A 20,457-nucleotide genomic window follows, 5' to 3' on the forward strand; every position below is an offset into this window, starting at 1 on the left:
CCTATATCTCTAGGGGGCTACAGGATTTCCAGGATCTGCTGGCAGAGTCGGGCCTCCAGGACCTACTGTAAGTCAATTCAGTTATTCACATCATTTTTAGTAATTACTTACATATAATATATATATATAAACACATGTATGTCAACATTTCCTATCTTCATGCATGGATTTAATTGAGTTATTAGTTATCTTTATATTCTATTCTTTAATGCTTTGTTTTCTTCTATTAACACTAATACTGCTAATTTATTCTGGTTTGTGTATAAATACTTTCATGTTTGACAATTTGTTCTTTTTTGGAGTTTAATTACAAGGACTTTTTAGTACCAATGCTTGACTATTGTCTATTTTATTGCTAACTATTAAAATAATTGCATCATCATTAACCATCATTTTAAATTAGGAAGAAGTTTTGAAAGATTCCTTAGTAAGTGTTATTCTTTAATTATAAGAACATGACAAAAATAATTAAATGTTATAAAATCATAAGGACTAATTCATAGGGTTTGAAAACTCATGTTTACTTTCAACATATTTTAAGTAAATGATGACAGATAATGTTGTGAAAAATCTATTTTCTCTTGAGACATGAATCTACAACTTTGTCTTATTTAGGATTGTTACATCTACTGAATCATTGCTAAGAGGAAAAGTAAATCTGTGAGGCTTTGGCATCAGCCTTTGGGGCAAAGTTCATCATATCAAATTTTCTGATTCAAATTCTACTTTTGCCCTCATGAGTTTCCTTTATTTTTTTATTCTAGGGAGCTTTAGGACCAGCAGGCCCCTTAGGGGAACCAGGGAAGGAGGGTCCTCCAGGTATTCATGGAGACCCTGGTTCTCATGGCCGAGTAGGAGATAGAGGACCTGCTGGTCCTCCTGGTGGCCCAGGAGACAAAGGAGACCCAGGAGAAGATGGACAACCTGTAAGTATGGCATTTTTGTTCTAAACAACCTCTGCTGAGATTTTTGAAAATAGCAATCTCTAATAATCGCTACAATAAAATATTTGTTTAAAATCTAGATTGGGGACTTTCCTAAGATTTTTTAATGTTTTCCTCTATTGGTTTTTCATTCACAATTTTCTGCTCTGCTTAAAATATAAGTTTTATACATGTGAAATATAAAAAAGTACTTCAATGGAATTCAAACATTAAATCAAAAAATATTTATTTTTCTTGTCACCCCATTCACAATACAGACTAGGCTAAGGGCCTGGTTTGAGGTGTATATGGGGAGCATATACTGTACCTCCTCTTTCTATACAATGTAAAGAACAAAGCTTGTGGTAAGCATTAGGAGGCCTTATCTTTTCTTTTTTTTTTCTTTTTTATATATATTAAAAAAAAACCTTCACCAGTGCAACATTCCCATCACCAATAACCCAAGTGTCCTTCCTCCCCCCCAAAAAAATTATTAATACCTTCACTATGTGAAGAAATGATTTTAAAGTTCATGATGTTCATTCATATCCAAATTCCTCTAAACATTATAAAGCAGAGATATCACTATTTATGTATTTCTTAAATACTTGGTCTTTTATTTTTATTTATTTATTTTTTTGGTTTTTTGGTCACACCTGGCAGTGCTCAGGAGTTACCCTGGCTCTAGGCTCAGAAATCACCCCTGGCAGGCTCAGGGGACCATATGGGATGCCGGGATTCGAAACACCAACCTTCTGCATGAAAGGCAAACACCTTACACCTCCATGCTATCTCTCCGGCCGCAATACTTGGTCTTTTTTTTAAAGAAGAAAAGTACTTTTCAAAATTATAATCTCATTTTTAATTGATATTCACCTTAATGGTCAAGTTGTTTTCTAATTAAAGACGTATTGTCACTTTTACATAATGTTGGAGGCTTCATATGGATTGCAAATTATCATAATGTATTTTTATAAACCAGAGAAATTTTCTTATGCTGAAACCTAGAAATCTGTGATTTATTATAAAGCATTATCATACAGTTTATATGTTTTTTACCCTGGAAAATTTTTATTGTTTTTATTCTTAAAATTAGGGTCCAGATGGCCCTCCTGGCCCAGCTGGAACCACTGGGCAAAGAGGAATCGTGGGTATGCCTGGGCAGCGTGGAGAGCGAGGAATGCCAGGTCTGCCAGGCCCAGCAGTGAGTAAAAACACTTATTTATATTTCATCTTTTATATGTAATACAATGGCAATTAGTAAGGACAAAATTTACTATGCTATTTTCCCTAATAAATTGAATTTTATCTTTAGAGAGAAATTTTGAGTATCTTAAAATTCTTCTGACATTAATTAGAAGTTCTTTAAGCACCTTATAAAGTCATCAAAAATATCTATATATTTAATTATGTTGCTAACAAAGTAAAGATATAAAGGATTTGGGTTACTTACATGTTTCTTAAAAGATCATATGTATACATGGAGCTAGAGAAACGGAGATAGTCTTGACATAGTTTCTTTTTAATAAAGATGCTTAGTAAAACATCTGCATTCCTTAGTTCAAAGAGTAAGTTTTAATAAAAGTTCAAAAGGAAGAAGTAATTGAACTAGAATTATTTAGTTGAAAGTAGGATGTATAAAGAATTCTGAAAGTAATCTCCGTTCCCTGGAGGGTACCGTAGAATCTCATGTTTCCTAGAGTACACTTGAAAGTTTGATTTCCTGTTACTTTTGGGGAGTCTGGCTTTACAGCTGAAGGTTTGCGTGCTTCTGAAAAACAAAAAAGATGTTTTCTATGGAATTTCAATTGAAAAATGTACTACTGAGACCTAAAACTTAACAACATATGGCTGAAGATCTAAAAACACGAGTTAAAGGATATTAAAGTTAACTGTTATCAGAAGTGAGATAAGGAAAATATTTCTGGACACAGAAATAAAGTGTTCAGTCAAAGAAGTGATTAAAGAAATGTCTTAGCAATGTGGAGCCATAGCATAGCAAATGGGATAGCACAGGGAGCTAGGGACAAAGGGTCTAATGTATACTAGTATGAATGAGTGTAGTAAATTTTCATTCAGTAACATGGCTTCTGTTATTTCTATAGCAGATGGAATTGAAATGCAATTTGAATAATTAAAACTCTCATTGAACTAACTTTCTTCAACTTCTAAAGTGCTGGAAGTACTGATTTGACCTTTGTACTTTTCTTTCAGGGTTCACCAGGAAAAGTAGGACCCACTGGAGCAACAGGTGATAAAGGTCCACCTGGACCTGTGGGACTCCCAGGCTCCAATGGTCCTGTAGGAGAACCTGGCCCTGAAGTAAGTACTCTAGTGACTTACAAACCTGTCTTGTAGATATTTTGTTTTTGTTTTTTTTTTTTTTTTGGAAGGATTTTTTAACTGAAATACAGACCGAGAATTTTATTCTACATTTGACTTGAATGAAAGTTTTTTTTGTTGATATGGTTTGATGTTTTACCTCTCTAGAAAGTTGACGTGGATGATGGTGTGAAGAAATGATAAATTGGTGTCTTGGCTTTGACCATTTAGTCTGGAGCCAAGTATTTTCTCTCACTGATATTGGTGCCAAACTGTTTGAAGATCAAAGAGCATTTCTAGTTCTCTTTCCTCATTTGCTATTTTATTCTGTAATATTTGTCAAAATTGCCAAGCTTTGGGGTGATAATATAAGAATCACAACTTGAGAAAAGGGCAAAGTAAGTAGATGTCATTTTATTGTCATTATAAAATGAGTCATAATGGCAAGCTCTTTTGAGGGAAAGTCAGTTTGAGAATAGTGATTTGAGATTTGTAGGTTGATGTTCTCTGCTAACTAGAATAACAAAGAAGTCACCAAATAGTTATTGATCATATATTTTTAAAAGTATCCCTTCAGAGCACTTTTATTGAAATGATTTAAAAGCATAGGGACTGGAGAGATTGTACAATGGTTAGGGTGGCAGACTTGATGTTCAATCCCTAACACTTCAATGGTTCCCTGAACCTACATCCAGGAGCAAATCCTGAGCACAACTGGTTTTGGCCCCAAATATAAGAAAATAAAATGAGAAAACCATGGTTCTGAAAAACATACAAATAAAACTTAGGAGAAAACAATGCATTTTAAAATAAAATTTAGTATTATTTAAGCACTTACTCTATTTCAAATCTTTAAATGTTATTTAGAAAAGCTCAAGCAGTAAATGAGAAATCATTCACTTTTATAAAAGACAATGATTTAATTACTTACTTACCATCTTTTATTAAAAGTATTTTAAAATTGATATTTAAAAAATAGAAATAAATAATATAGCCTAATATAATTTTAATTGTACGAGTAATTTAAAGTAATAAAAGAGATGGCACAGGCTTTTGTTCTGAGATTTTCCTAAGTGTTAATTTAGAGTTTAGCCCCCAAAATCTGTAATTTTGTGATAAGTTATTTTTTTATAACATGGTCAATTTATTTTCCAATTCAATTCTATTCACTCATTTTCAAATTTGATTTTTATAGGGCCCAGCTGGAAATGATGGTACCCCAGGACGAGACGGTGCTGTTGGAGAACGTGTAAGGACAATTTAATTGGTTCAACATTCTGAGGTTATATGCATAGATAAAATTGCTGGAATACTGAAGTGTGAGAATGATCCTTTGTGCATCTTTGGCATCACATGAAGTTTTAGATGAGGTTATACATGGCATGGTCTAAATTTTAAACTCATTCACAAAAGCAGAGAAGCAAAAATTGTTCTGTATGATATCAACATTTTTATGACCCTCGAAATTGAATTACATATGAAGACAAAGTGAAACGTGATTTTATAAATTTTATAAATTAAATGCATTTTTTAAATTAGCCATGTGCTGAGCAGAGGATTTCTCTGACTTTCCTGAAGTCCAGTCTCTCAACAGCCACTTTATTGTCTCAGACTACCTATTTTTAAATAAGCCCATGGATGGCATTAAAACCTCCTGCTACTGAGGCCAGGTCTCCTCATGTTCTAAAAGATATAAAAATATGACTTTTGAACACAAACTTAAATTGAATATTTGATTTTTTAAATAATTATCTAGTTATGTGACCTTCAAAAAATTCTGAAATCCCAGTTTTCAAAAAAATCAAAATTGTTTAACACCTATACTGTAGGTCATTTGTGTTTAAAAAGTACATTTATGGTGTCTAGTTGATAATAAATTCTAGTGTCTATGAGAGAAAGAATTTAGAGCGATTTTGGAGGGCATTTCTTTTTTTCTTCCTTCCTTCCTTCCTTCCTTCCTTCCTTCCTTCCTTCCTTCCTTCCTTCCTCTCTTCCTCTCCTCTCCTTCCTTCTCTTCCTTCCTCTCCTTCCTTCTTCCTTCCTTTCTTTCTTTCTCTTTCTTTTTCTTTCTTTCTTTCTATCTTCCTCCTTCCTTCCTTCCTCCTTCCTTTCTTCTTTTCTTTCTTTCTTTCTTTCTTTCTTTCCTTTCTTTCTTTCTTTCCTTTCTTTCTTTCTTTCTTTCTCTTCCTTCCTTCCTTCCTTCCTTCTCCCTTCCTTCCTTCCTTCCTTCCTTCCTTCCTACCTTCCTTCCTTCTTTCCTTCTCTCCTTCTTTCTTTCTTTCTTTCTTTCTTTCTTTCTTTCTTTCTTTCTTTCTTTCTTCCCTTTCTTATCTTTTCTTTCTTTCTTTCTTTCTTTCTTTCTTTCTTTCTTTCTTTCTTTCTTTCTTTCTTTCTTTCTTTCTTTCTTTCTTTCTTTCTTTCTTTCTCCCAGATTTCTTTTTTTCTCCCTCCCAGCTTTCTTCCCTTCTTTCCTCCCTCTCTCCCTCCTTTTCTCCCTCCCTCTCTCCCTTCCTTCCTCCCTTCCTTCCATGCTCCCTTCCTTCTTCCCTCCCTCTCTCCCTTCCTCCCTCCCTCTCTCCCTTCCTTTCTCCCTCCTTTCTTCCCTTCCTTCCTTCCTCCCTTCCTTCCTCCCTTCCTTACTCCCTTACTCCCTCCTTCTTGTCATTTTTTTATTATTATCTTTATTATGGTCAGACTTGGCTTCCTTTAGAGGTTGTTCCACCTTGGTTTTCAGAAATTACTCAGGGTAACACATGAGATGCTGGGGATCGAAGCTTGGATTGCTTCACACAAGGCAAACACCTACCTGCTGTATTACTGCTCTGGCTCCAAAAAGGCTTAATTTCTACCAGATTAAAAAATATTCTCTTCAATTTTTAAGATAAATAACTGTATCAACAGATGTTTATAAAACATCATCAAGTCATCATCTCATGTTTAATGATTTAAGGAAATAAGATATAATATTTAGGGAGCTTTGTCAAAACTGAGTCAGCTTCATAAAACAGCAAACTCTTTCAAAATTCCTTTTGATTATCAAATAAATGAACATTTTGAAAATTTTCCTTAGTTTTCTGGTCAGAGACATTTGACCCTTAGAACACTGCACAATGATAAGATTACAAATATTATTATTACCCCCTCACTGAAATGGGAAAACATGATAAATGAATATGAAGAATGAAAATTCCTTTTATCTTTTTTTTTTTTTTTTTTGGTTTTTGGGCCATAAACAGTGACACTCAGAAGTTTCTTCTGGCTATGCACTCAAAAATTGCTTCCGACTTGGGGTACCATATGGGACACTGGGGGATTGAACCGCAGTCCATCCTAGGCTAGCATGGGCAACCAGATGCCTTACCGCTTGCGCCACAGCTTCGACCCTGAAAGATAATTTTTTTCTAAAAAAAATGACATATGGAACTAAAACTTTGGAAAGTAGTTTTCTCAGAGGTTTATGTGTTTTCACTGTCTTTGTCAAAATTTTGTTTACCCCAGCTGTATAGATATTTCAGTTTAAAAACGAATGATTTAAGAATTCTCCATTAACTTCTAACGTAGGAATAATATATCAGGGATGAGAAAAGGAGACCTAAAATAATAATTTCATTTTTCAGTTTAATGTTTTAATAAATACAACATTTAAGTAAATATAAATAGCAGAAAGAACTTGTTGAGGAGACATCTCTATGGGTGAGCACATGCCTAGTAAGCACAAAGACATGAGTTCCATCCCAACCACTGCATGACCCCAGGAGCATCCTCCAGTGTGGCTCTGCTGGCTTGTGGTACTGCCTGGGATGATCCTTATTACAAATTACTGAAAATACATTTTGTAAAAAATATATTTTATTTCTCATGATCATTTGAACATATAGAAATCTATTGCTTTAAAATACATTCTAAAGGAATATAACGGTTCTTCTCCTTAGGGTGATCGTGGAGACCCTGGGCCTGCTGGTCTTCCAGGCTCTCAGGGGGCCCCTGGAACCCCTGGGCCTGTTGGTGCTCCAGGAGATGCAGGACAACGGGGAGATCCAGTAAGGAAAACTAGTTTCACATTTTCAGTCATATTATGAATATATTATATCATTACAATATCAATCTGGTCTATTGTCACTGAATATGTGTGTATGTGTGCTTTCGGTCATACATGCAAATTTCAAAGAATGATAGTCTATTAGGAATTGATTTTTTCTTAAAGGAAAACATAATTTGAGTAAATATTCAACAGTTTTGTTGCTAGATATTAGTCACTTCACAATCTTTTTGATCAGAAAGAATAAGTTTGCATTGTGCTGAAGTTAAGTACATATTACTACAATTATTCATGTTCTCATCACTGTCACAGTATTATTGAAGTTACATATTTGAACCATTCTTGTACTGAGGGCATAAGACCTAAGAATATAGATATATATATTTTTTATTTAGCATATTTTATATATTTACATATATTAATACCAATTTGTGTCACATATTTTGTTAATATCTACATCTATTGAGTGATGAAGATAATTTTTACAGTTTTTGTGTATGTCTCTTCTAGGGTTCTCGCGGTCCTATGGGACCACCTGGTCGAGCTGGGAAACGTGGCTTGCCGGTAGGTTATCTGTTTAAATACTTTTATTATATGAAATATACTTACAAAAACCATTAAGTATAGGGGCCAGGATGAGACTGAGTGGTATAGTGCATGCTTTTTATACAGAACTAGGTCATGTTGACACTACAAATATTTTTAGAAGTAAAATTTAAATTTAAGATATACAAATTAAAATTCTTGAATTTTTCAAATTTTGGACATAATTGCTAATTTAAAATAAAACTTAGCAGTTTATGCTTATCATTTTAAGATAAATCTAAAACTAACAATTTAAGAATTCAGAATTATTTTAAGAATTATAAATAAGACATTTATAGTTACCTTTCTCCACCAAGTAAAAAGAATAGCTGTCCTTGCTTCTTAAGAAATGTCAAAATCAAATAAAAAAATATGTATGTATAAAGGTTCTGTATAAATTTCAAAGAGTTATTTATATAGATTTTTAAATATACTCCTATTTTACTGTTAATGATTTAATGCAGATGAATGATTCATCTCATTAGAGTCTGAGTTCATATTCCTTTTAGTTCCATTATATTATCAATATTAATATTCACATGGAATAATTAGCCTATAAAGTGGGGTTAGATCACAGTTCTCAGTTTTGACTAGTCTGACTTGTGAAGATTTTGTAAACACATAGTATGTCAAGTAAGTGATCTTTTAGTTAATTACAAAAACAACATTTTATTTTGCATAAATAATTTACTCTTGGGACTGGAGTGATATTACAAGAGATAGAGCATTTGCCTTGCGTTTGACCTGTTTAGTTCAATCTCTGGCACCGTAGGTGGTCTCCTGAACCCAAAAAGGAGTGAATTCCGAGTGCAGGGACAGAGCACTTCTATGTGAGGCTCAAACATACATAAATGAATAAATAAATTGCTATTAATGAATAATATGAATAGGTGTTTTCTGGATTTCTTTAGTTTCAATTATGGAATTTGGGGTCATCTCTAAAATTAGAAAAAACTTATATATCCATATATATGAATTATTCTGATATATTTTGAATTGCTATATAAAATAATCTTATTTTTATTTAAATCTCAAAGATTTAGTTTGATAACTAGGAAATTAAAATTAAGATAAAAGACCCAAATAAAGCAGGAATCATAAACTAATCAGGCAAAAGTTAGCCTGAAAGATATTGGGTTTAATAATATTTCTCCTCCAAAATTAGTTTGGGGAGGTATTTTATTTTGTTTGATTTGGGGGGGGCCACACCCAGCAGCACTCCTGGCTCTGAGCTCAGAATTACTCCTTGCAGACAAGGAGGACCACATAGATGCTGGGGCTCAAACTCAGGTCAGTCAAATGCAAGGCAAAAAACTACCTGCTGTTCTATGGCTTCTAGATTGAGGGAGTTTTAAGGAGAAATTTTTACACATCAGATGCAGACTCTGAACTCTTGATTCTTCTGCCACTTGTAAGCTTTCTGTGTATCTTTAAACTCCAAGGCTGCTCCCTTTACTCCCACACACAAAGGTCTTAAAAACAGTTGGAAACAGATTTAATCATCAGATAATTTTCACCTCTTCTCTTGGTGCAGCTTCACTGATCATAATATATGTTCTAGTTGTTTATTTCATTAATTTCTCAGATCAGGATTACTGATACTGTACAGATTCTGCAGATATCAATAAGGGTTGGTTTTTTCCATGCATTCTGTTAACAAAGTGGCTTTAATGCTAACGTTTCTCTTTCAATTTTCTCAAACAATATTTTTTGCCATTCCTTGAAAAAAAAAATAGACAAAATCTCCTAGTTTTGTTTATTTATTTTTCTTTAATATACAAAGATATTTGGGGTTGTGTCTCAAGTAGTCTAACTTTTTTTGATGATTAATGTTGTTGAACCATTTAAAATGTGGTATTCAAAACTGTAGTATATACAATTGTCAAATATAAAAATAAAGTTTATATCAATGTCCTGACCCTATCTCAAGGGACCCCAAGGACCTCGTGGTGACAAAGGTGATCATGGAGATAGAGGCGACCGAGGCCAGAAGGGTCACAGAGGATTTACTGGGCTTCAGGGTCTTCCTGGACCCCCTGTAAGTTACTTTTTGACTATTATTTTGCCCTTTGTAATAATACATATGAATTTTGACTTGAATACTGTTTATAAAATGATTGAATTTTTTATTTTAATATCATTTCAAAAATATGTCTTTGGTCACATATAATTACCCAAATGTTCAATATCATTGCACATTTACTAGCTATCACATTTTAGAGAAAAATGATTATATGTGCTATTATTTTCACAGTTGTCTTTAGAATTGATCAGTTCATGTAAACTGATGGTGTTTTGTAACTTAATGTAGTTTATGCTGCTAAAGTTGGTGACAGCTGAGAAATGCAGGAAGCAAATAATTTTGAAACCTTTTCTTACATAGGGTCCAAATGGTGAACAAGGCAGTGCTGGAATTCCTGGACCATTTGGGCCAAGGGTAAGTAACACATTTGAGTTTCTAGACTATTATTAGTATCTTGGATTTTAATCATATGTAAATTCCACTTCTATCAAACTTTCCAACTTCTCTCATGTATTTATAGTAAACTGAATTTCCATTTAAATTTACAAGATAAAATAGCTACTAATAAATAAAAGTAATAGTCTATTAAAGCCTTACTAGTCTTAAATTAAGCACATGTGATTGATGGAATATTTATATTTATGATGCAGTCAATGTTCAAAAGGAAAACAAATCTGAAGTATTATATGATACTTTATAAAAAGCAGAACAGTTTTTTGATGAGAGAAAAGCTTTGTATATATTTTCTTTATGCTAAAATTTTGTTTCTTGCAGGGTCCTCCAGGACCAGTTGGTCCTTCTGGGAAAGAAGGAAACCCTGGTCCAGTTGGACCTACTGGACCTCCTGGGGTGCGGGGCAGTGTTGGCGAAGCAGGACCTGAGGTATGTGACAGGGGTGTGTGTATATGGAGTACTGTTGATATCCATAGCTTGGAATATGTGCAGCCTGATGGACAGAGATTTAAGATGATCTTCACACAGACTTACAAGTTGCATCAGGGCTTGTAATTTTTAGAAATATTTTTATTAGAGGCAATTCAAAGTATATAGCTTCTGAGTCTTCAAATTTATATGATGCCAAGAAGAGTAATAGCAGTAGTAATTATAATTGTGTTTATTATTAAATTTATAAGAATGCTAAGTTACATTAGATAAAAATTAATAAATGTTTCTGATACTTGATGAATCATTTATTTATTAGAGTGGTGATAATGTGAGGAAAGAGCCCAGTAATATAGCAGGTTGGGTGCTTACCTTGAATGCAGCTGACTTGTGTTAGATCCCCAACATCCCCTGTGTAACACCAGGAGTAATTCCTAAGAGCAAAACCAGGTGTAGCCCCAGAACATCCTCTGATGTGGCCCTAAAAGCAAATAAATATATAAATAAATACAATGATGGTTGGTAAAAGGTGTAATATAAAATTTTTTTCTATTGAAAATAACATTCAGAAAGAATTTTAATTAAAATATTCATGAAATTCAATAGAAATCATATAAAATGTCCATATTAAAATTATGTAAAGCTGTAATTAAAGTTTTGTTTTAGTTTGCACTTTGTAAAATATCTTCATATATAGATATATATACACATATATAGTGTGTCACATTACCCTTTCTCTCTTTTCTACATTTACTATTTTGACAATTCCATTAACCAGAATTTATTATTTATTTTGGGTTAAATAGATTTATGACTGTAATAATAAAATAAATATAGCCTTTTCATTTATTTGTGAACGGAAATAGCTACTGAATTTCAATTCCTTTGACTTAGGTTGCCCTTGTCTTACTTTTTCTATGGTTCATTGCAACTTGGAAGAAAAATAAAATCTCTTCCTCTGAATTTGTATATATAATTGTTGGAATCATAATATAAATTTTGTAAACAAAAACAAAATAAGACAAATAATAGTTTTTTGAGGTTAGGAATGTCTCTCAAAATTAAAGAAAAAAATGTAGGGCAATTAATACATATGATAAAATCAATATTAGAATTCCAGTTTTCTCAGTGCAGGACTATTCTCCACATGAAATCTGGACCAGTCAACTCTTCAGGTTGTTGATTAATTCAAACTGTTGAATTCCTTAGAAAAATGCTGAAGGGATTTACTAGTAACAATTCACGTAATTGAATCTGAAATTTTTTATTTTTGTGCTTCTCTTCATATCACTACAGTAATTCTTGCCTGGCAAAAAAGATGAGCAAAACTCCAAAGAAAAAGGCTAAAGATACCTGTGAACCTTTTGCTTTCTATAGAAAATTTTTTTATCTAAACACTATTATTGCATATTTTTAAATGAAAGAGAATTTCTCTCATGGTTTCTTGTGGTTATTTTCTTAGAATTGACGTAGTTTTATAAAACTGACACCCACAACTCTTCTACATAAGTTTATTCAATGGATGTCAATTAATCCCTTTAAAACATTTGGGTGGGGCAGAGTGATAACGCAGTGGTAGGGCATTTGCCTTGCACGCGGCAGATCCAGGATAGACCTGGGTTCAATACCCGGCGTTCTATGTGGTACTCCAAGCCATGAGGAATTTCTGAGCACATAGCCAGAAGTAACCCCTGAGCATCACCTGGTCTGGCCCGAAAACAAAACAAAACAAAACAAAACAAAACAAAACAAACAAAAACCAAAACCAAACAAAACATTTTCTATATATCCTGCCACATATAGTTAAAATTAATGTGCATATTTCTCATTGTTAGAAAAATATAGTTAATTTTGTAAGTAAGTATCAGCAAATGTTTACTAATTTGATCTTTATTATCTCATATATTGACTTGCAAAAGGCGTAAGTCAGAGTTCACAGTATTTTTAAATCAGGATGTTGCACTTTAACTCCTTCTGCACGAAGTTCCATCAGTACCTTCATGTTCAATTAAAAAAAAACTAAGTCAAAAAATGTTAACTGGCTTTTTTTTTTTAATTAGGGTCCACCTGGGGAACCTGGTTTACCTGGCCCTCCAGGACCACCTGGTCACCTTACAGCTGCTCTCGGGGACATCATAGGGCACTATGATGACAGCATGTCAGATCCACTTCCAGAATTTACTGAGGATCAGGCATTTCCTGATGATAAAAACAAAACTGACCCAGGGGTTCATGCTACCCTGAAGTCACTCAGTAGTCAGATTGAAACCATGCGCAGTCCTGATGGCTCCAAAAAGAACCCAGCCCGGACATGTGATGACTTAAAGCTGTGCCATTCCGCAAAGCAAAGTGGTGAGTAGAGAGACATATTTAAGCATAGGCTAGTGCTTCTGGTTGTATCAGTCTTAACTGCATTCCTGAGTACTTTATTGACTCAATAAACAACTGACATGAGAGAAAACTGTAAAACTGCCACAAGAGTTTATGGTTTATGATGGTTTATTGTGGATCTGTGAATAATGTGACTTAGAGAGTAAGTGATGAAAGCTATAAAGAAGGTCACATTCTATTGATGACTCAGCTTCATGGTAATATTATCCTTTTTATCTAGAAGTTTTAAGATATTGGTCATTTTCATGGTTATCTAAATATAGAAAATATTTGATTAAATAAGTGTGAACAATTTACTTATCTGATATCTCAGGTCATTAATATAATCTCATTTATTGCTGGATATCAAAGTAGATTAAGGTAGTCATTCCCAAATTTTTTTAGTATAAACATTTTCCAGGTAGTTAAAGTTTCTATAAATAATTATTTAGAAATCCTCACAGGAAAGAGTATGTTGCAGTAATATTTTAATGTAGGTAGTTTTTAAAAATATTTTATTGAAGTCCCAGGATTTCGAATATTGGTAACTATCCTTTTCATCACTCATCTCTTCACCTGCACACATTACCAGAATTTGTGCTTTCTGCCTTCTGTGTCTCAATGATTCCTCCTAATTGCAGTTGTAAAGTATTTTAGAATTAAATACCTTTTCTATTTGTATTTGTCACAAAAATTTGCTTTATTTTATTAATTTCTTAGTATTTTTATAAAGTCTAGAGAAGATGAATTACAGGCTTCAGGAATTATCTATAAAATTATTAATTTTCCACAAACTTTAAAATAACATTGACAGAGATAGTTTTATTTAAATATTGTTAATTTGAAAATTTGAATAGTTAATTAAAGTGTTTTATTTGAAAAATTTGAACACTGATTCTGTTTTATTTTTGTATTCCATTTCCTCCATTTATTTCACTTAATGTTCAGTCTGTGCACTTATTATATGTACACATATAAATATATTAATATATGTATTATATATGATAATTTTGAAATATATGTGAAATCTGTGTGTATATTTATATATATACTCATATAAGTAATATTATCTTTCTGTGTTTAACTATATATACAGCACAAAAACTTGGCATAGTATGATCTTTTCAAGATTCTATTATATGTGCTAAGAGCCAGTGAGATATTTTATGGTGTTATATTTGTTCATCTTATTTATTTTTTAATGTTTTGACCATATAAATAATATATTTCAATTATATACTAAGAGCAATAATCCTTCCTTCCTTCTTCCTTACTTTTCTTTTTTTTTTTTTTTTTTTTGGTTTTTGGGCCACACCCGGCAGTGCTCAGGGGTTACTCCTGGCTGTCTGCTCAGAAATAGCTCCTGGCAGGCACGGGGGACCATATGGGACACCGGGATTCGAACCAACCACCTTTGGTCCTGGATCGGCTGCTTGCAAGGCAAACGCCACTGTGCTATCTCTCCGGGCCCCCTTCCTTACTTTCTTTCTCTTTTTTCTTTCACTCTTTTTCTCTTACTTTCTCTTTCTTCTTCCTTCCTTCTTTCTTTTTCTTTCTTTTTTCTTTTTCTTTTTTTCTTTCTTTCTTCTTTCTTTCTTTCATCTTTCATTCTTTCTCTTCTGTCTTCTTTCTTTTTTGTTTTTCTTTCTTCTTACGTCTTTCTTCCTTTCTTTTCTTTCTTCCTCCCATTCTTCCTCTTTCTTTTGTTTTGAGTTCACATATGGTTATGCTCAGTGCTTACTCTAATTGTACTTAGGGAACATTTGAGGGGGACTTGAGGGATCATTTATGGTTTCAAGGATGCCTTATTCTCTTTACAATCAATTTACTCTGGTCATAATTTTTCTTTTAAATTTTGACTTTTTATATTAATGAGAACACAGACATCTTGGGAAAACTACATAATCTCTGTGAATTATCTCCTTGAGGTATATCTCTCATCTATAAAATGGCTATAATAACATTTCCTTCTCATGTATGACTTGGCAAAAGTGTTATAGAATGGTTCCAACTGTATTTTATTTACTTCTCTTTAACTGCTCTGTGTTCTCTTATTGGGAATACTCTTTCAAAATTGTTTTCTGGTTGTTATTACTATTAGTTGTTGTGGAACATCAATGGTAAATGGCAGTGAAAGCAACCCAAGGCCTTATATATTCATGGCATAAACTTGACTTCTTTAAACATTTCTGCCCCCTTAGATGAGTTATATGAGTTCATATTTTTAAAACTGTTAATTTCTTAGTGACATTATCATGTGTGACATGATCACTATTTTGAAAACATTCTGTTTTGGAAAAATAGGTGAATACTGGATTGATCCAAACCAGGGATCTATTGAAGATGCTATTAAAGTGTTCTGCAACATGGAAACAGGAGAAACGTGTATTTCAGCAAACCCTTCCAGTATCCCACGTAAAACCTGGTGGGCAAGCAAGTCTCCTGACAATAAGCCTGTTTGGTATGGTCTTGATATGAATAGAGGATCTCAGGTAATTAACATTCATTTTATTTGTTTACCATTACTTATTATTTTGATATATTATTTAGGACATGCGATTAAGTTTTGACCATGTTTATTCACAAGACTTTCTGAAATGATATATCCTCATTAGTTATAATACAATATTAATGCATGAATAGTTTTTGCTATGAATTAGAAAATTAGAAAAAACATTAGTATTTTTTCTATAGATAAAATATAAAATTATTTTTACTAATAGGTTTAATGCATGTGACACTAATTGTGGAATAAACTTTAAGGGACAGTAATTATTTAGTTTGTCTTTTTTATTTATTTCACTTAGTATAATTCCCTTTAATCCACCTTTATTATCACAAAAGGCAAATTTTTATTTTCATTTTTTGAGAGCCAACTAGTACAAGTAATACGATATTCTAATAAGGAATGCACATACACTATTGATTCATCTAAGTGACATGTTGTTTCTATATGTTGACTATTGAAATATTTTGCAATGAACATAATATATATCTATCTCCTGAAAGTAATATTTTCTTATTCTTTGGTAAATACCAAAAAAATGAATAAGTAAATTATATCTGGTCATATTATCTTCAAGTTTTTTAATAATGTCCAGCCTGTTTTACGAGAGCACCAGCATATGTTCATATCAAAGTATGAAAATATTCCTATTATCCACATTATCATCAAGACAATTTCTTGTCATTTGATAAAAAACACTTTTTAGTGTATTTAATGATCAAATCATTTTGTAAACTTTATAGTAACTATAGTAAAGTAAACTTTAAATTTAAATCATCTTTATGTGATATAAATTTTATCAATAATTTTCTATAACCTCTTCTGTTTCTGTTAGTATCCAGTAAAACAATCTAGCCTTACCAGTTTTTATTATAATGTCAATATTTTATCTTGAACCTCTTGATAAAGACTTCAATCAAATTTAACTTTCATCTATGATCCAGATTTCTTCAAAAATAATAATTCAGAATAAATTTTATTGAGCATATATTAACATACCCAGGATATGCTAGACTATGCCTTACTTTAATGAGCAAGAAAGTTATAGTTTTAAATATTACATAATTTATGATATTGATATATTTTAATAATGTTAATTATTAGTTACTGTAATTAATAAAAATTCAAATGAAATCATTAAAATTTGTTTTTAAGATAAGTAGAAAAAATTTAAAAATATTTTCATTATTTGGCCAGTTAATGAAAATTTATGATTTTTTGTGCACTAAATTATATAACAGTTCGAATAAAGAAAAATTTATTGAAGAATTAATTTATAATGATTATTGATAATAAAATTTGACTTTGAAATACACAATCAAATAATAATACAATGCTTCAATATGTGACTTCTTATAATTACATAAGATTTTTTAAACAAATTTTAAAAATATTTTTAAATGCTCAAAGTTTAAGGTAATTATTATTTTTTATAATTTTGGGGCAGTAAATAACAGGGAATCTTGTGAATTCATAGGAAAATATTCAATATATTTTATATAATTATGTATTTTATAATGTACTTATTGTATAAAAGTATAAAAGAATTAATACTCAGTGCATTTATGGCTTTATAAAATCCTCTTTTTAAAGATTATTTTTCTTTTTAGTTTATTTATGGAGATCACCAGTCACCTAATTCTGCCATTACTCAAATGACCTTCTTGCGTCTTTTATCAAAAGAAGCCTCACAAAACATTACTTACATCTGTAAAAACAGTGTGGGATACATGGATGAACAAGCTAAGACTCTCAAGAAAGCTGTTGTTCTTAAAGGATCAAATGACTTGGAAATCAAGGCAGAGGGAAATGTTAGATTCAGATATATAGTTCTTGAAGACACATGTTCTGTAAGTACTTTTAATATCTATTGATCTTGTTGAAAAATAATATTTTGTTGAAAAATATTACCATGACACTAGAGAGAACAGCAATTTAACCCAAATATAAGTACATCAACAGTTTGTTTATTATGGCTCATTAAGATCAACTAATATGAAGCATGGTAAAAATATTTTTTTTAAAAAGCAGTAAATATTGGTGGTGTGAGAATGATACAGGGTTTAAGGTATGTGCCTAACATGCAGAGAGTCAACATGATCCCAGCATTATATGTTTTCCTGAGCATCATGAAGCACAACTCTGGTGTACCTACTTTTCCCCCCATGAGCCAAAGAAAGGAACACTAAAATGGATTATTGGGATCTACAAATCAGCTTTTCATCCAAATCTCTTTTGATTTTTTTGTGTGTGAAAAGCAAAAATGGTTTCTTACTGATGTTGCTAGCTGCAAAAAGAATAAAGAGCATTCATCTTAAAATATAAAAGGAAATGCCTGTCTGGCATAATATTATCTCCTTCTTTTAAGTTGTACCATAAAGATAAGACAGATGTAAAATTGTCTTTGAAGTTGTTGTTTAATAACTTGGAAAAAATGGATATTCCACTAACCTAATGTATCATGTCATTCTAGAAACGAAACGGAAATGTAGGCAAAACCATCTTTGAGTATAGAACACAGAATGTGGCACGTTTACCCATCATAGATCTTGCCCCTGTGGATATTGGCAGCCCAGACCAGGAATTTGGCGTTGAAATTGGACCAGTATGTTTTGTGTAATGTCAGCTGAGATACATCATGATGAGCACCACCCCACCACCTATGACGTCACCATTCACAAGAACTTTGACTGTTTGAAGCTGATCCTGAGACTCTTGAAGTAATGGCTGATCCTATCAGTCTTGTACATATGGTCTTAAGTGCCTGGCTTCCTAATCCTTCAGAATATTTATTTTACGTACAGTCCTCAAGTTTCAATTGATTTAAAATATTTTTCAATACAGCAGTCCAGGTTTAAGATGACCAGTGACAATGACCACCACCTACGAAAAAGTAAACTAATTGAATAAAAAAAAATCACCATTTTCTTCAATTTTTTTAAATCTAATAACAACATTGCTTAGTATTTATGAAAAATATTCTTCCTGGCAGGTAGCTTAAAGAGTGGGGTATGTAAAAGCCACAGCACAAAACACATGTTTTCTTTTGCTTAACTGAAGTTTGCAAAAAAAATAAATAGAGTAGTATCCTTTTATGATCTCATTTTCAAAGAAAAAAAAAGCAAAATTAAAATATTTATATTTGTGTTTGAAATCCACATATATGAGTTGATATATCCAAAAATAACTTTAGAATATCTTGAAAAAAGAATCAATTTACTACAATACTAAATAAATTTTTTAAATAATATGTATCCAATGGGATTCTGGTATACAAATTGAAATGACTTCAACGTTCTAAAATTTTTTAAAGTGAGGTAAGTTTAGACTTCCTTCTCATAAAAATTTTAAAAATTTACATTTCTTCTTAGACTCTCTCGATTGTTAGAATTTGCATGAACAGACATTTGTACTTCCTTGTTTAAGAAGACATTGAATACAGACTAATTTAAACATATAACTTCTTTAACATATGTCCAAGATTAAGTTGAGTATGTTTCACATGTATAATCTCATCATCCAGTACTCTAAAATGAAGAAAAAGATGAAAACACTCAGAGTTGTGGAGCTAATGAAATGTGATGAATGAAATTAAATCATTTGGCCTTTGAGCTGTCATAGGAAAAATGACCCAACATTTCTTAGTATGAGCTACCTCATCTCTCGAAGCTGGGATGGACTTACTATTTTTGTTTATAGTTTAGATACTAAAAGGTGCTATTGCTTCTGTTATTCTAAGACTGGAGATAAGCAGGGCTAAAATGTATTATTATTTTTCCTTAAATGATGGTGCTAAAATTTCTTTTATAAAATTCTTTGGAAATAAAGATGGTTTCATCAATACCACTTGTGAAAACATAACTGTTAGACTCCCCATTTCTGAAAAAAAGAGCTTTGTTCCAGTGCCTTTTCACTCTTCTTCTGTCTGACTGTATCTGGGTTCTTTTGTAATTCTTGCATGTATTTGCATGTTTTTTTTTTCTCAAAACATGTAGGTCTCTTTGTATCTCCAAGGATTTCTCATCACCACCACCCCAATTGCCTTTGTTGGCTCCATTTTGATTTTCTTTTAGACTTTGAATAAGCAGCTGGGACCATCCCAAAGGACAAGTCATGCTCACAACTTTAGTCATGTATCTCTGCAAAGAATCTAATTAAAAGCACGCTTTTTGTCATGTCAGTGGTTTTCATTTTGTGAAATTCCTGTGTTATGTTAGAGAGCTATTTTATTTCCAATAAAATAAATATGTGATCTCTTTTTTAATATATGTTTAAAAGATAGGGCAAGAGAGATAGTATAGGACTCAAGGTGCAGGTCTTGCATGCAATCCACCCAGATTTGAAGCCTGCCAACCAACACATAGTTTTCCCACTGTCATGGATTCAGTCCTGAAAACCCAAAGAATTTCTTGGGTGGTTCAGGAAATCCCTGAACCCCACCCCCCAGTCTGGTAGCAACACATCCTTGAACTCTCCCTTTGAACTATCATGTAGATTGACAAAGAATCACATCTTGGGCTTTTCTCATCCTCCATATTGAGACAATTAAAACAAATACTGCATTTTTAATGCCGGATTTACAAGTGAAAATCACCTTGCAACATTCTTCTGGAAGGCATTGTGACAGATCATCACCCTATACATCTATACCCTTACAAATGTTGAGGCAGTGTCACAGATTATATAGCTCTAGAAGCAGCAAAGCATCATTTCAATTCTTATGGTGGTGCCTACCACCAGAGCTGAGCATCTACACTTCCGTGGTCTTGGAGCTATCCTTGCATTTGACCAATTAACTACTTTAAAG

The 20,457-nt window shown here is 32.4% G+C and overlaps 1 protein-coding gene and 1 non-coding gene across 2 annotated transcripts in view; one reads left to right on the plus strand and one right to left on the minus strand.

Moving 5' to 3' along the window:
- Nucleotides 1-19,830, plus strand: part of COL5A2 (collagen type V alpha 2 chain) — a gene marked incomplete at its 5' end in the record, with an annotated part of 173,209 nt that extends 153,379 nt beyond the window's left edge. The window contains 14 exons of the mRNA XM_049772928.1: nucleotides 14-67; nucleotides 765-926; nucleotides 2,020-2,127; nucleotides 3,138-3,245; nucleotides 4,441-4,494; nucleotides 7,178-7,285; nucleotides 7,795-7,848; nucleotides 9,800-9,907; nucleotides 10,253-10,306; nucleotides 10,667-10,774; nucleotides 12,835-13,126; nucleotides 15,449-15,636; nucleotides 17,261-17,500; nucleotides 18,124-19,830. Coding sequence (XP_049628885.1) covers nucleotides 14-67; nucleotides 765-926; nucleotides 2,020-2,127; nucleotides 3,138-3,245; nucleotides 4,441-4,494; nucleotides 7,178-7,285; nucleotides 7,795-7,848; nucleotides 9,800-9,907; nucleotides 10,253-10,306; nucleotides 10,667-10,774; nucleotides 12,835-13,126; nucleotides 15,449-15,636; nucleotides 17,261-17,500; nucleotides 18,124-18,270 — 1,785 coding nt within the window. The remainder of the gene's footprint in view (nucleotides 1-13; nucleotides 68-764; nucleotides 927-2,019; nucleotides 2,128-3,137; nucleotides 3,246-4,440; nucleotides 4,495-7,177; nucleotides 7,286-7,794; nucleotides 7,849-9,799; nucleotides 9,908-10,252; nucleotides 10,307-10,666; nucleotides 10,775-12,834; nucleotides 13,127-15,448; nucleotides 15,637-17,260; nucleotides 17,501-18,123) is intronic.
- Nucleotides 1,177-1,305, minus strand: LOC126010155 (small nucleolar RNA SNORA51). The gene has a single exon (XR_007496288.1). It is a non-coding gene; the product is annotated as a small nucleolar RNA SNORA51 (small nucleolar RNA).
- Nucleotides 19,831-20,457: the final 627 nt, after the last annotated feature.

Source organism: Suncus etruscus, chromosome 5 (genome assembly GCF_024139225.1).
Source record: "Suncus etruscus isolate mSunEtr1 chromosome 5, mSunEtr1.pri.cur, whole genome shotgun sequence".
Taxonomy (NCBI): domain Eukaryota; kingdom Metazoa; phylum Chordata; class Mammalia; order Eulipotyphla; family Soricidae; genus Suncus; species Suncus etruscus.